Genomic DNA, 15,226 nt, shown 5'->3' with positions numbered 1-15,226 from the left:
CCATAAAACGAATGGCACGCATAGACTAATAATTGACGGCTGTACTCGCAACTAGTATCGGATTGTCGATGCCACAGTAAAGATCAAAGGACTGTACGCACGCGCTATGTTCGAGAGCGGAGATGTGCGTCCTTTTGTTAAATTACCTTGCTCTTAGTGAAAAAGTTTTCCTCCATTAGTGGAAAAGGAAGGGCGCCTTTTGCGTCTGGATATACTTAGCAACAGAAGGGCGCCCTGTACGTTGGGCACGAAGTATAGGAAACTTGCATGGTTAAAAAGAAGGGCGCCGCCTACGTTGGGCACGACTTCCGCCTCATTTTTACAATGCGAGAATTCTATCTTGTATTTCTAGTATCTTTGCTCAAATTAATTACATAGGCCTACAACTTATTTCAAGCAGAGCACTAACTCACATCAGCGACAATGGCAGCTATGGACAGCCTATTTCCAGAACTCTCGCGAATAACTACCACGTCGTTACCGGATGTAGCTTGGGAAGATGACACGACAACCACAGAGGTAGGCCTATGTCCATTGTCAAAGTTCATAGATTTAAAGGCGATTGATGTAAGAGGTGCGGCAATTGTGCTCAAAACCAATGTATGGCAAAGACAATATACATAGCTATTATTATATTACAAATTAAAACGACATGTATCTCTCAGAGCCACTCAGAGCTACAATGAGGAGTGTGGGGACATTGGTTATTACTGAAGCTTACCTATTGCATCTACGTCGCCAAATATTGTAATTATCATTATCAGGTTAAAATTAAAATGTTTAAAAAATTGTTGTGACGTCACTTTGATGACGTGAGCTTTCCCATTTACATGGTTTGTGATTCATGATACTGTCATGTTGTCCATTTATACAAGCTGCATAGGCTACGCTCTGATTTGCTATTATTAGATGAACAATTAAGCGTACGTTCGTGTTACAAATCAGTGATATTTTAAAGTGAATTGTTTATACTCTAATTCCAGATTTGAAAAGTATGCATGTTTTCCTAGAGTAACATATTTGTAACCTAATCCCAGAAAAAGTATACTATAGAACGCCATGCAAATAAGTAATATGGAACGCCAATTGTGCCAAAATCGTATTATTCTTAAGCATTTCAAACTGATTAAGACAAAGATTAGGGACTGGAACCCATAGTGGTCGGGTATCACACTACAATGTTCTGTCACATAATTGCACGCCTACGTTTAATCTGTGGCTATTTATTTATTTATTACTTTTTCTTTCAGTAGGGTGCAATCTCAGTGAAGACATTGCTCTTCCGAGTGGCCCTACGACACATTAACACATTACAATAAAAGAACTTAACTACTCTTAAATAAAATCATATTCCTTTTTTAAATAACACTCAATATCTACAAAGCATTTTAAAAGCAGATTTAAAATTGTTATAACTGCTCCAGATTGAACTTCCATAATATAAAATAACGTTTATATACAACTACGCAAATATAACCATTTTGATAAATTCTAGTTGGAATTTGTTTATTCCACTAAGGTGTATTGCAAAATATCAAAATGTATGATGGTATACATTCAAAACATCTAAATATTGTGCATTATGTGTGATATTCAATTCATTTTTCCAAAACTTAACCGTATTAAGTCCGAAATGCATTTGTGTTACTTGAGTTCTAATATCAACACATTAGCCTCGCAACTATTTTCTGAACTCTTTGCACTTTTAAAATATATGGCTTTGAACTAGTACCACAGACAGTTGCACAGTAGGCAAAATGTGGAAAAAATAGAGCAATGTATATTTTTTTTCATAATTTTAGGAGAAGTCAAACGTTTTATTCTGTAAAACAGATGTAGATTTATATATATATGATACACATCTGTTTTGCAAATGTATTATCAATCAATATGAACTTCCCATGTAAATTTTTCATCGAAAGTTGCTCCAAAATACCTTAATGTTTGGACTTTCTCTTATCAGGATGTTACCAAAATGTCACCGATTCATCCATTGCTCCATTTATTCGTGCAGAACTACCAAATGTCATGTACTTAGTTTTATCTATGTTAAGATTTAATTTATGTTTATCTAGCTATTGTTTTACGTTTCTCAATTGTTCTGTTAATACTGTTCTTCATTGGATTTACAGGCATAACAATGCAGTGTCGTCGAGGTACGGTTTTACAAGTCCTATCAACATTATCATGCAAGCTATTTTTATGATAAACAGCAAGGGTCCAAGAATTGAGCCTTAACGTACCCCATAGTTGATATTTAAAAATTCATATTGTTTGCCATTTAAGTTAACAGATTGTTCACAGTTTGATAAATAATCACTAAACCATGCAAGTTCGGTGTTCACAATTCCAATAGAGTGTAAATAAAATATCGTGGACTACAGTATCAAACGGTTTTTTAGGTCAAGAAAGATTGCACCAGTTATTAAACCATTATCAATATTTTTGTAAATATAATTGCAGACATCTATTAGTGTAGACTTCGAATGCAGCGATCTAAGTCGCATTGATTTTTACATAGTATATTAAACGCATTAATGTGATTCATAACTTTATTATGTATGCGTCTTTCAAAAAATTTAAACAATTGCTATAATTGATAGTTGTAAAGTGCATGTGCGTAAAAGCCTTGTGTCACAAAACAGATCAAAGGACATAAGGTTTCCTCTTCTGAGTACCTTTATTTCTTAGAGTTGGTCGGTCCAATAAAAAAAATAACAAAATAATTCGCAACGCTTCCTTGATCAATTCCTTGAACAGTACAGGATACTATTTACTCGTTCAATTCCACATAGGATACTGTAATCCACACAGGATACTGCACTCATTTTGAATCCACAGGAGATAACTTTAAACTTAATCCACACAGGATAATTTTGTGTAGTTGACACATACACTGAAAGTATTATATTCACTGCATAGTAATGTGTAATACAAACTTTGATCCACACAGTATACTTTACACTACCAAGTCCACACTTTGATAGTGACACTACAATATCCATTTTGTCCACACGGACACAAAAATCAGCTAACATCTGACTTTCTCTTAGTGCAGTTCCATCAACTAACTCCTTTTTCTTTCAAACTATTCTACCTCATTGCATAATCACCAGCTTCTCACTTCATAACATTGCATAACCCGTGTACTCTATTCTTCACGTCATACCACACCACTTTCAGCTTCAGCACAATACCTGACCATAAAAATTGATTAAAAATATCACATATGAACAATGTTAAATGTCAGTCCTCTATTTTGACTATAAAAGTATAAATAAAAAGTATGTGTGAACAAAAATAACCCTTGTCCACAATCCCATTGTGACACCGTGTTATCTTAGTACATTTCCATTCACTTGGGATAATACAAGATCTCAATTACCAGTTAAACAAAACAAAACAAGAGACTGAGAAATTTGTGGAGATACAACTTTAAGTAAGCTAGCGAAAATTTCATCAACTTCTGTAGATTTTCCAATTTCCAACTTTTTCAATAAAACTTCAATATCATCTTTACTTATATTTTTTTAATTGATAATGTTCTTGAAAAATATTCATTGATATTTCGCCTTGGTTTTCATTAAAATATTTAATATTTCATTTAAATATTTATTAAATTGGCTAGCAATATCTGTTGAATTGTATATTTCATTACCGTCTACATTAAGAGTTGTTTTATTTTTTGTTTTTATTGGGTAATTCTTTCATGGTTTTCCATAATTTTTTGCTGTCATTCGCATTTAGCTCTATTTTATTGTTTATGTAGTCACGTTTTTCTTAATAACATGCTTTTCTTAATCAATCAAGATTACGCATGACCATCTTCTTAAAAGTCCAACTCCTCGTACCACAATTCTCGGCACCCACATTCAGTACAACATGCCAGATGGCTCTCCCTGCTGGTTTACCATACGTATCGTAACAACCAACTATTTTATCCAATCTTTTTTCCACCACCATGCGCCATGCTCTTATATCAATTGTCACATACCTCCCACTAGTTCCGTTGCTCTGGATGTTCTTACATTTTATTGTGTTTGTTTTTTTATACTATTTGTTATATTTTTTTGATATTAGTAATTAGAAATTAGTTATTGAAATTTGTTCTTCACGACGTTTAATTATTTCCTTTCCATGCATGTGTGTTAGGGTTCTTGTGACATTCTTACTGAATAAGAAATGATTGATAACGGCAACTGTGTATAGCAAACTCAATGTAGAACGCAAGCAATGACTTTAAGGTTCGGATGAAAAGTAAAAGAACAAGCTTGGAAGAGAAATACAGTAGCTTGATGAGACTTATTACCGTAATGGTGTAGGTCTATATGCAAATCTCTGTGTTATGGACATGTACTCGGGATACATGTTTAAATTGATTTTAAGAAAACAAACTCCAAAAATAATATTTGATTGATGTTGACCGTTAAAATGTTTTATACTTTTTGTACCGATATCTCTATTAAGATTAAATAAAAAATAATGTAAAAATTGAAATTGAAGTAGAAAGGTAATTGGTAAAATAAACTATGTATAATACACTGTAGAACTGAAGCAAAGATTTTTAATTTTCCTTTTGTGTTTTTTCCTTCTGCTTTCTTTTCCTTTTCAACCATTTACTCTGGCTTTGTTCTTTTCTGTTGGCCTGGAAGCGCATACAGAGACGAATGTTATATGTGCTATGTAAGTGCACAACCATTTACCATTGACCATAAACATTTTAATCTTAAAAGAATGACAATGTTGAGTGCACCATTGAACATTATGGTATATCTATACAGTATAGGGTTAAGTTATGAGTGTATTTTTTTTATAACGTTAGACATATATAATAAATATTTTCGTGAATTTAATACTATATGTAACGCACTCTGCGTCAACGACCAAGCTGCCTTAGCCGTGGGTACCATGACAATTGTAATCTGGCTATCTAGGCTTTCTTTTCGCCGTACAACGTGTGTGTACACAGGTGGGCCTATGCCTAGGCTGTGTATTACCGTATAGAATTTCTAGGCCTATCTACTGTATATTCTTTGGTATAATCAAATGTAGGACTTCTTATATAATTGAACCATTGACATTACAAAGCATATTTCGTGAATTTAATACTGTTTTTGTTTTAGAAATTTTGTGAACATGTATTATTTATGATGTGTATATGGATGGTATGCTTTTTAAATGAAAGAAAAAATTTCAAAGAGAAAAAAATGTGATTAATTATTATTATTATTATTATTATTATTATTATTAATATTATTATTATTATTATTATTATTATTATTATTATTATTATTATTATTATTATTATTATTATTATTATTATTGTATTATGCTATATTATTTGACTATTTTACGTTGTATTGTAGAGAATGGAAAATTTTCTAAATAGTGCTTTGTGTGTTATTCATAACTTATCCAAGAGTATTAAACACCGGGAAAAGTTCCGCACTGCTGAAATGAGAAAGACACTTGACATTTATAAAGGATCACCATCATCACTGAGACGGATGTATTCTCTATCAGCAATTAGTTACATGGCAGATCCACACATAGATATGTCGCTACTGGAGGACAAATATGGTACGATCTAGGCATAGGACTGTCAATTAATGCCTTTACACCAAGGGTCAAACATTTCTACTCAACAAACTATGGATAATATAAGTCTATCTGATAGTGCATAAAACGTTAAAGCTTACCTCACTCTATAATTATAAGATCTATCCAATTAAAAGAAGGTCTTATTAACTGTACAGTTTATAGTTATTACTCAGAGTTCTTGCAATAGACCATAATGTCCCGGAGCGAAAAAATCGTAAGGATAGCGAAAATTATTTGGGAACTTTTTCGTTTTCTCAGTACACTAAATCAATCAATCCAATAGTATTCTAAATTTAAATTATAAATCATTTGGCTTATTCATATAGACGTGCCTCTAAAATTTAGTTTTGGAATTCAAGCTAGCCCTATCTCATCTAGCCTATTGTTTCAAACAGTTCTTGCCTGATTAATAACTATACTCGCCACTGAGGAAGGACTCGGGCTGTCCAAAAGCTCTGGTTCTATTTCTGGCTGTTTACTTTTAGCTGTTGCTTATCAAATTTTTATTTCTACTGAGAGATCCAGCCATTGTTTCCCACAGCATTGCTGTTTATCAGTATTTTGTCTTTTAAATAATATTTGTATAATATATTAAAATTTTATTCTTCAGGCGCAATCGTTGACTTGGCAGACTATTTAGATAAATCACTAATACCCGGTAATTCGACAGGGTGGTCTGTTCAGGAATTGGTGGAAGGAATGGCAAACCTGGCTGTACATCCTTTTAATAAAGATCAGGTAAAGTGACAAATAGTCAGTATCATGATATAGTTTATTTCGATATTAAAGTGTCCTTTACATTATTATTAGTAAGCGACTCTGAAGATTCTTTATTGATCTCTCTGCGGCGATGTGCTTTTCCTTGCCTTATGAGTATGCAATTCAGCATGTCTACATTGTAAAATTAGAGAAAGCACTAAAACCTTCGTTTATAATGTTGTCACCCAAATTAACGTCATTTATTTAAATTTACCATTCACATACCAAATAATTTTGATACTTTATTATTTCTGCAGATAATAGACAACTCACTGCATTTGTTTTACAAAATACTGGAGAGCAATATCAACAAGAACCTGACATGTTATGTGAGACACGTTCTGGACAGATGGGGATTCAGTGACGTGGTCGTGGGATCCACTACCGGTTTGGAACAATGCCAAAGAGAAAAGGAAATACAAATTAAAAGTATATTCACCATCAACTTCCTCAGAAGAACTATCTTCTATTGTAGTAGATTTTTTAGCCAGAATATTTTGTGAAATATGTCATTCGCTTCTGAGCTTGGAGTGTCATATATACACGGGTTCGTGTGCACGGACCACGCCCATATGCAATTCAGCACAATGACTTAACCGATATCATTTTCATAAGTATACAATACATCTTCATTGATAATACAAAGTAAACTGATGTGAAACTGATCATTGGGACCCCTGATACTTTATAACCGATTCTTTTTATAAGGTTTAGTGTGTGGTACTGAACAGGACTTTGATGGGAGGATAACTCCACTCTTAATATTATTATCATCATTATTATTATTTTTATTTTCATTTTATCTTTATTTCTATTTTTATTTTTATTATTATTATTATTATTATTATTATTATTATTATTATTATTATTATTATCGTCGTTGTCGTCGTCGTCATCCTCATCATCATCATCATCATCACCATTATTATTATTATTATTGGGTTGATTTTTTTCTTTTTTGATAATCCAATTAATATTTTTTTAAAATATTAAGAAAAACGTATTCACACGAGTTTCGCTGATACTCTATCAGCATTCTCAAAGTTAACTGTTGTGTTACTGCTTGTTATAGTATAACTTCGGTCATGTTGAGGTCGAAGTGTGACCATGGTACAGTTTCTGCAGTCGGAAATAAACAATGATTTTTATCTCCTTTATTTTCTCTTCCCTTTTTAATCAATTGAGGATGGCCACGAGTTTTCTTTTGTATTTTTTGAGTGAGATTTTCTTTTATCTGTTCCTAGACTGTTGTGTCGTCTAGCATGACCTTCACCTTTTAAACTTAGTTTTATTTGTATTTACGGATCCTCTGCCCTTATCAGCTGGAAGAATCATGATCACCTTTTCCTTTTTTAGATCGTTTAAGACGAATCTGTTACATTCTTGGCAGGTACTTTTGAGGAATTAATATTGTTGTGATCTTACATCTGATGAGATCTCGTTCGGCTTCCGGTGCTTACAGGCCGCTTGGTATCTGTAGTTAGTTTAGTTAATTTATTCGACCAGCAGAGAAATGGTCGGGGGCAGCTTAAGCAAAAAAAAATCACTATATCTGTTTTAAGTCAGCTGCCCCCTCACCGCAAATTTCAATCCCCGTCCAAGTTTTTTTTTGTTGAAATTCTGTATATTGTCTCTGTCCCTCTGTTCGTTACCTTATCAATTTTTCCGCCAAAAAAGGGGTTTTCGATTTCTAGTTTCTTTATGTTTCCCGTGGTTATTCTTATCAACATTTGTCGCTCTGCATTTTTGATAATTTGTTTCCCTCTAGTTGTGTTGATCTGATCGAGGTTATACTATGACCATAACACCACAGTTCACTTGAGAATGCTGATAGCGTATCAGCGAAACGTCGTGTGAGGTACGGTTTTCATATTTTTAAAAATGTATTAATTAGATCATCAAAAAGGAACAAATGAACAAACTTTTAATATTGGATCCAGATGAATTATTTAAGTGATGGTTATAATTATTTATTATGTGTTAGTTATTAGTTGTTGCTGCTGCTGTTGCTATTATTATCTCCGCCAGGAGATATATATTTTCGTTCGTGTAAGTTTTGTGTGTAGGTGTGTGTGCGTGTGTGTGTGTGTTTAACGCTTTGCTGTTTCAGTTTTTATGTGTTAGAAATATCTCAAAAACGGCTGCACAGACATAACTGAAAATGGCAGGGAATGTTAGGTATTATAACCCAGTAAAGAAATGATTAAATTTTGGTGACAGTCCGGAGTAGGGTGTGTTGTGAGGACCATTTAAAGGGATTTGTCCTTGACAAGATATCTCAAAATCATCAACTGATATGAATGAAACTTTTCGTGACCTAGGGTTTTAAAACAAATATTGCTTTACGGAATTTCTATAAGTTTAACCAAGTTACAAGGAAGAAATTTTCAAGTATTGGTCACGATCCAAATTCGCGGGTGAACTTGAGGGTCATTTACATTTTTAAGGTTTTATGTGTTTCTTGTGTTCAAAATATCTCAAAAACAGCTGCATAGATTTAAACGCCCGTTACAGGGATTGTTAGGTATGATCCAAGGATGAGGTGATTACATTTTGGTGACCATCCGGAGTAGGGTATGAATATGGTACAAGGAAGAAATTATGGAGTGTTGATGACGGTTCAAATTCGGGTGTGCATTTGAGGGCCAAATGTCCCGAACGTGCCAGGAATTGGCAGGTGTACAACTGATACAATAAAAGGTGTTCGAAAAGTAAAGTGATTATATTCAAAGCAAAACGTCACAGATCATGATTGCTCAAAAACCGAACAACTCATCTAAATGAAACTTTCGTGTTACTGTAATTTTTTTAAAGTAGATTGTGGTTAGTGGTTGGAAGCACATATATTTGAAAGATTTGCGGTAAGCGGAGATATGCTCTCTACAGAGTGCTATTAGGTCTATGATTATTATTAATGTTAGAAATGAATATCAGTTAACATAAATAATTTATCGAAACATTATTCTGTATCAAATTTCAGGTGAACAGCATCATGATTATGACACAAACAAATCGACTGACAATATGCAAATGTTGGATAATCTTCAGTGCGTTTTGTCTGAATGTGACAGTTTTGGTACTAATGAAGTTATGGAAATCATCGGCGCAGTCAAACGTATCGTTTTAGACAAAACGAGTAATAAACAGAATGTCCTCAAACACTTCGCAATGCACGAATGGCCAGGTAGTCTATAATAATCATGATTTTACACAACTTAGGCTCACAGTGACTTTGTCCAATGTTATGTTGACTAACACTATCATTTTTTCGAAGTCTGGTGAATTTTAAGATGAGGTTCTCTTGCAAATTATTTATTAATAACAGTATAGGTCTTAACCTATTCATAATTTGCAGTAGCATAACGCTTATGCGCTCTCTTGCGGCGGTCCGCAGGGCCTGACCCTAGGGGCCCGGGGTCCCATCCATAGGGTCCTTGCTCTAGTACAGTGATGCAAAAGTGGTTGATACATAACAGCATATTGCGTCTCTCACATCAACTGTAGGATATATACCATGTCCAGAGGCGGAATAAAGTGGAGACAAAAACAAAATTATATTCAAATATTAAGTCTGTTGGTGCAATTCCGGCAGCTTAGCAGATGGATGTGGACGTTTTTTTTTACGTGCTCCCTATGGTGGTAACATCTAATTTTTGGTAGGAACCACTCAATCCAAGGTTCGGTATGGCGGCCATCTTGGATTTCAAAATGGCCGCCATGTAAATCTATATTTATCTATATCCCTGCTTGTAGACCACTTAGAATTACAATTCTGGTGTCTAATCATATATTTCCAGCACCAGGAATACTATTATGACATTTTTGACAAGGTCAGGTGATCAAAAATAGGACACTTAAGGTCATTTCAGGTCAAATATTACATAACATTTAAAAAATTAAGTTTTTAGTCGTGTTTTACTGCGGAATCATACACATATTGAACCTTTATATAATGTTATTCAGTTCCTATCGATAGACATACATCTATGATGTGCATGCAAGAAAGCTGTCTCTTATACACATCTAGATGTGTATAAGAGACAGTATATATATATATATAACTCCTGACATATAACGTTTATGCTTAAAAACAGATTGTAGTTGTAGTGTAGCTTTACAAGCTAAGTTATTAGTAAATTAGTTAATAAACATATTTTCCCCAAAATAAAACATATAATTATATACCTGCCACTCATATTGGTACCATAGATGTATGTCTATCGATAGGAACTGAATAACATTATATAAAGGTTCAATATGTGTATGATTCCGCAGTAAAACACGACTAAAAACTTAATTTTTTAAATGTTATGTAATATTTGACCTGAAATGACCTTAAGTGTCCTATTTTTGATCACCTGACCTTGTCAAAAATGTCATAATAGTATTCCTGGTGCTGGAAATATATGATTTATATATATGATATATATGATTTATATATATGATATATATGACTACATTCGTTGAGAGCTATGCTACACGATGTATTTATTAAGTCCTTTATTCGAACACTGTATTTACCTTTCTTTGATGATTTATATATATATATATATATATACATATATATATATATATATACATATATATATACATATATATATATACATATATATATATATAAACTATATATATATATATAAAATGGGCTGTACCAAATTTTACATACATTTTGAAGTAAAGTTTTTTGCAAATAAGTAAGCATGTGACAAACAAGGTGGAATACATTCACATAAGGTGAATTTTTCCTCATTTTTTTGGTATTTTTATAGCTTAAACAGAGCATATATAACTTGATAGCTTGATATGTCTAAAGTTTTGTTTCATAATGATAAAAGGCAGTAAAATAAATGCCACCATGAATGGACGCAGCGGGATTTTGAAGAGCAAGCTGTATCTTTGACTCACGTATTCAATGATCTGGGAAATCCTTTTCTTGATGACACTGATGAGTTATTTGCTTTAGACACAAGGAATATTTTTGATTCATCTGTGGTTGTGCGTACAATTCAAAATTTAGGGCAAAGCCAATATGAGGACTACTATAGCAACGTCATTATTGATCGCATACGCTCCATACCTGATCCAATTAAGAAGAATAACCTTTCACTTTTTCGATCTCCGAAGAAAACAGCTAAAACCAAGCAAGCAGGAACAATTTCCTTACTTAAAAATGATGTTGCTTTGTTTTCTCGTCTGTATATAATAATGCAACACAGACTAAGTTATGAACATTTTTTTTTTGCCATGAGGATCATCCATTTCCTCCATCAATATCCGAGGAAAGCAAGCTACGCTTTGGAAAGAAGTCTGATCTGATGAATATTTTGGCTATGGATACCCACACTGATCCACCTAATGCCATTGATGTGAAGGGTCTTGACGGAGCTGCTGTGGTCCACCTGCTTTCAACCAAGTCAGCTTTGGCGTTTGATGACTACGCTGACCAAGTTTTTGTTCCATATATTATGCAACAGCCACAGAACGCTAAACGATTTGATGTTGTCTGGGATACATATATCCCAAATAGCATTAAACAGTCAACAAGGGGAAATCTTGGAAAAGGTGTTCGTAGAAGGGTTACTGGTAAAACCAAGCTTCCGGGAAACTGGCCTGACTTCCTACGTGACCCAAACAAAAAACAAGAGCTGTTTGCATTCCTTTCCAATAGGGTTGCAACTGTAGATTTCCCTGAGGAAAAGGAAATTGTTATCACTTCTGGAAGTTCATCTATTGCCCGAGGAACCGATCAAGGTATGCAAAACTGCAATCATGAGGAAGCAGACACCAGGTTGCTGATTCACATAAAAGATGCTATCCTCAATGGTTGTACCAAATGTCTGAGTGCGAACTGTTGACACAGATGTCGTGGTGATTCTAATTGGAAAGTTGCAATACCTGCTCAGACAGTGTCAAGATGTAGATATTTGGGTAGCCTTTGAGGTGGGTTGGAATTTCACCTACTATGACATCAATTGTATATATGAAAAGCTTGGCAGTGAGAAGTCTCTAGCTCTGTCTGTCTTCCATAGTTTTACTGGATGTGACACAACATCTTCATTCTTTGGAGGGGAAAAGTCTGCATGGGCAGCATGGAGTTCATATGAAGATGTCACACGTGCCTTCACATATATTGGCCTTAATCCTTTTAAAGAAATTGTACAGCATTTACAGCTTTTAGAACGCTTCACAGTTATTTATACAATAGGTCCAGTTGCTTGGATTGTATTAATGATGCCAGAAGAGAACTGTTTTGCCAAAAGAGCAGGACAATGGAAGCACTTCCTCCTACTCAGGATGCACTATTGCAACATTCAAAGCGAGTTGCATATCAAGCTGGAATTTGGTGTTCAAGTGATCAGTGTCAACAGCATGTTCCTTCTCCAGGAGGTTGGGCTGGACATTCAACAAAGATAAAGACTCATGGGTTCCTGTATGGAACACGCTACCTATTACCTCTAAAGCATGTAGCGAATTAGTTAAATGCAACTGCAACAGTCAAAGTGGATGTGGCACTAGATGTGCATGCAAGAAAGCTAGTTGGAGGTGCACTGAACTCTGAGGTTGTCATTGTCTGAAGAATACAAGGTCATCATGAACCATATGTTTGTATATATTTTTGGAGAGTGTAAGTTTAGATTGGATTGGATTATAAGGGCGGTGGGTTGACCTCTTTACTGTACACAATGACCTGGACCTAAAATGACATCAATTTACCTTAATTACCTATATATAACCATATTACCATGCCACAAATAATATAATTACTCGACCATGTAAACATACTGTTAGACATCACAATTTTAATTTGGAAATGTGAAAGATGCTGAGATATACACAATTTTAGGTTTCCATGGTGGCCATCTTGAAATCAAATATGGCTGCCATGAGGACCATGGAAGAAATAGTTTCTATAAAAAAATGAATTATGTGAGCATGAGTAATATTTTCCAGTCAAACATGACAGCTAATTATTATTATTATTATATTTGACCTAAAATGACCTTGAATGACCTATTTTTGACATTTGACTATGTCACAAATGGTATAATAGTATTCCTTGACCCTCTGAACACATTCTTCAACATCAGAATTTGTATTATAAGTGGTTTAGAAGCGGAGATATAGATAAACATACGATTTACATGTCGGCCATTTTGAGATCCAAGATTGCCGCCATAGTGACCTTGGATGAAGTGGTTCCTACCAAAAATTGAATGCTATGACCATAAGGAGCATGTAAAAAAAATTGATGCTTTTGTCCGGAACGTCCACATCCATTCCAAGTTTGGCACTAAGCCGTCATAATCATAATTTTCTTACTCTTATCTTAGCCCCAGCCATGGTGGGATTGAGGTGGTACAGATCATCCATCTGTAAAATAGATGCCCTCTATTTCAAATTTCTGGATCCGCCACTGATACCATATCATTTATTTCGTCGTTAAAAGACAATGACAAAAGATAATTAAAAAACGCGCACACCTTAAAACCCACGATTGGCGACAGGGACCCAGAAAGGGCCTCGGTCTCAGAAAGCCACAGGGCCCCCGGCCCCAACGTTGCGCCATTGATAATTTGTAGACCTGTCAAACCAGCTCATTTACTGTTATTAGGTCTACTAGTCCGTATTATTTCTGATGTGTGGAAACCAAACAAGGAGGTGTACACCAATGAGGTATTGTGGTCGATCATTACAGACACCATTGATACCATGATTACATACAGCGATGTTGATGTTGAGTGTGCAGATATTCTTATTGAACACGGAGCATTAGCAATAATGCAAGAAGTTGCTGATGCGTATTATCACCACTTTAAACAAAAGGTAAGTTCATTTATTGGAGGAGCACAAAAAGCACATTTTATCACAAAATTAAAATTAATGGCGCTGAAATTTGTGATTTTAGCTTTTTTCCACCAAGATATTGGTGAAGGGATTACTGAATGCAATAACTTCGAATATACAATTAGTTATGATTTAGATATATTTCAATTCATTTGCGTTCTTATTTACACAAATTTTCCAACAACCGTAATTATTTCTGTGAAAGGCAAATTGTTTCCAGTGACAATGAAAACCGAAGATAACATTCTACATCGATATTGTTATTATTCAGCAGTATAGGCCTAATAATATCAAAATAAGTTTTTAAGTATTTTCTGAATAGATCCGTGCTCTTCATGATAAAGTAAGTGAATATAGAGGTGAAAATAGTGGAGAACTAAAAGCAGATAACCGGCAGTCAAAAGACCCGACAAAAACCAATATATCAACTGGACAGCCAGGAACAGACGGGTATCAGTCAATGGGCTCGACGACACAAACAAATATACCAAGTGTGCAGGAAGAAGCAGACGTGCATCAGTCAATGGGAGCGACACAAACCAATATACTAATTGGCCAGGAAGGAGCAGACGGGCATCAGTCAATGGGAACGATACAAGCCAATGTACCAAGTGGCCAGCAAGGAGCAGATGGAAGTCAGTCAATGGGACCGACACAAACTAATATAAACAATAAATCAAGTTCAGAGATATCAGAAACAAGAGAAGTAATCCTAATAGTTGCATAATTAATTACAAAATTTGAAATGTTAAGCGTTTCAAATTTTGCATATACTGTAGTCAGTAGACACTTCAGAATTTATATATATTTTACTTTTTTATTTTTTGTATATTTTAATCAACCAACAAAGATAGAAACCTATACTAACATTTTGGAGAAAAAAACATACAAATAAAAACAGTATAGGCCTATATAAAAGAATTTCATGGCAACAATAAGACGAAGAATGTCTACGTAGGCCTATGAGATTTTAAAAATAGAATACCTTAAAACTATGTATTATGCAATACCAATACCAGTT

General features: G+C 34.3%; 1 protein-coding gene across 1 annotated transcript; it reads left to right on the top strand.

Moving 5' to 3' along the window:
* The first annotated feature begins 375 nt into the window (after positions 1-375).
* LOC117121855 lies at positions 376-15,218 on the top strand. The gene is made up of 7 exons (XM_033267243.1): positions 376-519; positions 5,367-5,580; positions 6,212-6,339; positions 6,618-6,789; positions 9,341-9,544; positions 13,973-14,184; positions 14,528-15,218. Exons 1-7 carry the CDS (start codon positions 424-426, stop codon positions 14,930-14,932), a joined length of 1,431 nt encoding a protein of 476 aa, XP_033123134.1. The 5' UTR covers positions 376-423; the 3' UTR covers positions 14,933-15,218.
* Positions 15,219-15,226: the final 8 nt, after the last annotated feature.

This window comes from Anneissia japonica, unplaced genomic scaffold (genome assembly GCF_011630105.1).
Source record: "Anneissia japonica isolate Jap-2015-1 unplaced genomic scaffold, ASM1163010v1 scaffold2392_len1475705_cov187, whole genome shotgun sequence".
NCBI classification, from domain to species: domain Eukaryota; kingdom Metazoa; phylum Echinodermata; class Crinoidea; order Comatulida; family Comatulidae; genus Anneissia; species Anneissia japonica.
The sequence above is the reverse complement of the archived record's forward strand: the minus strand, read 5'-3'. Positions and strand labels throughout refer to the sequence as shown.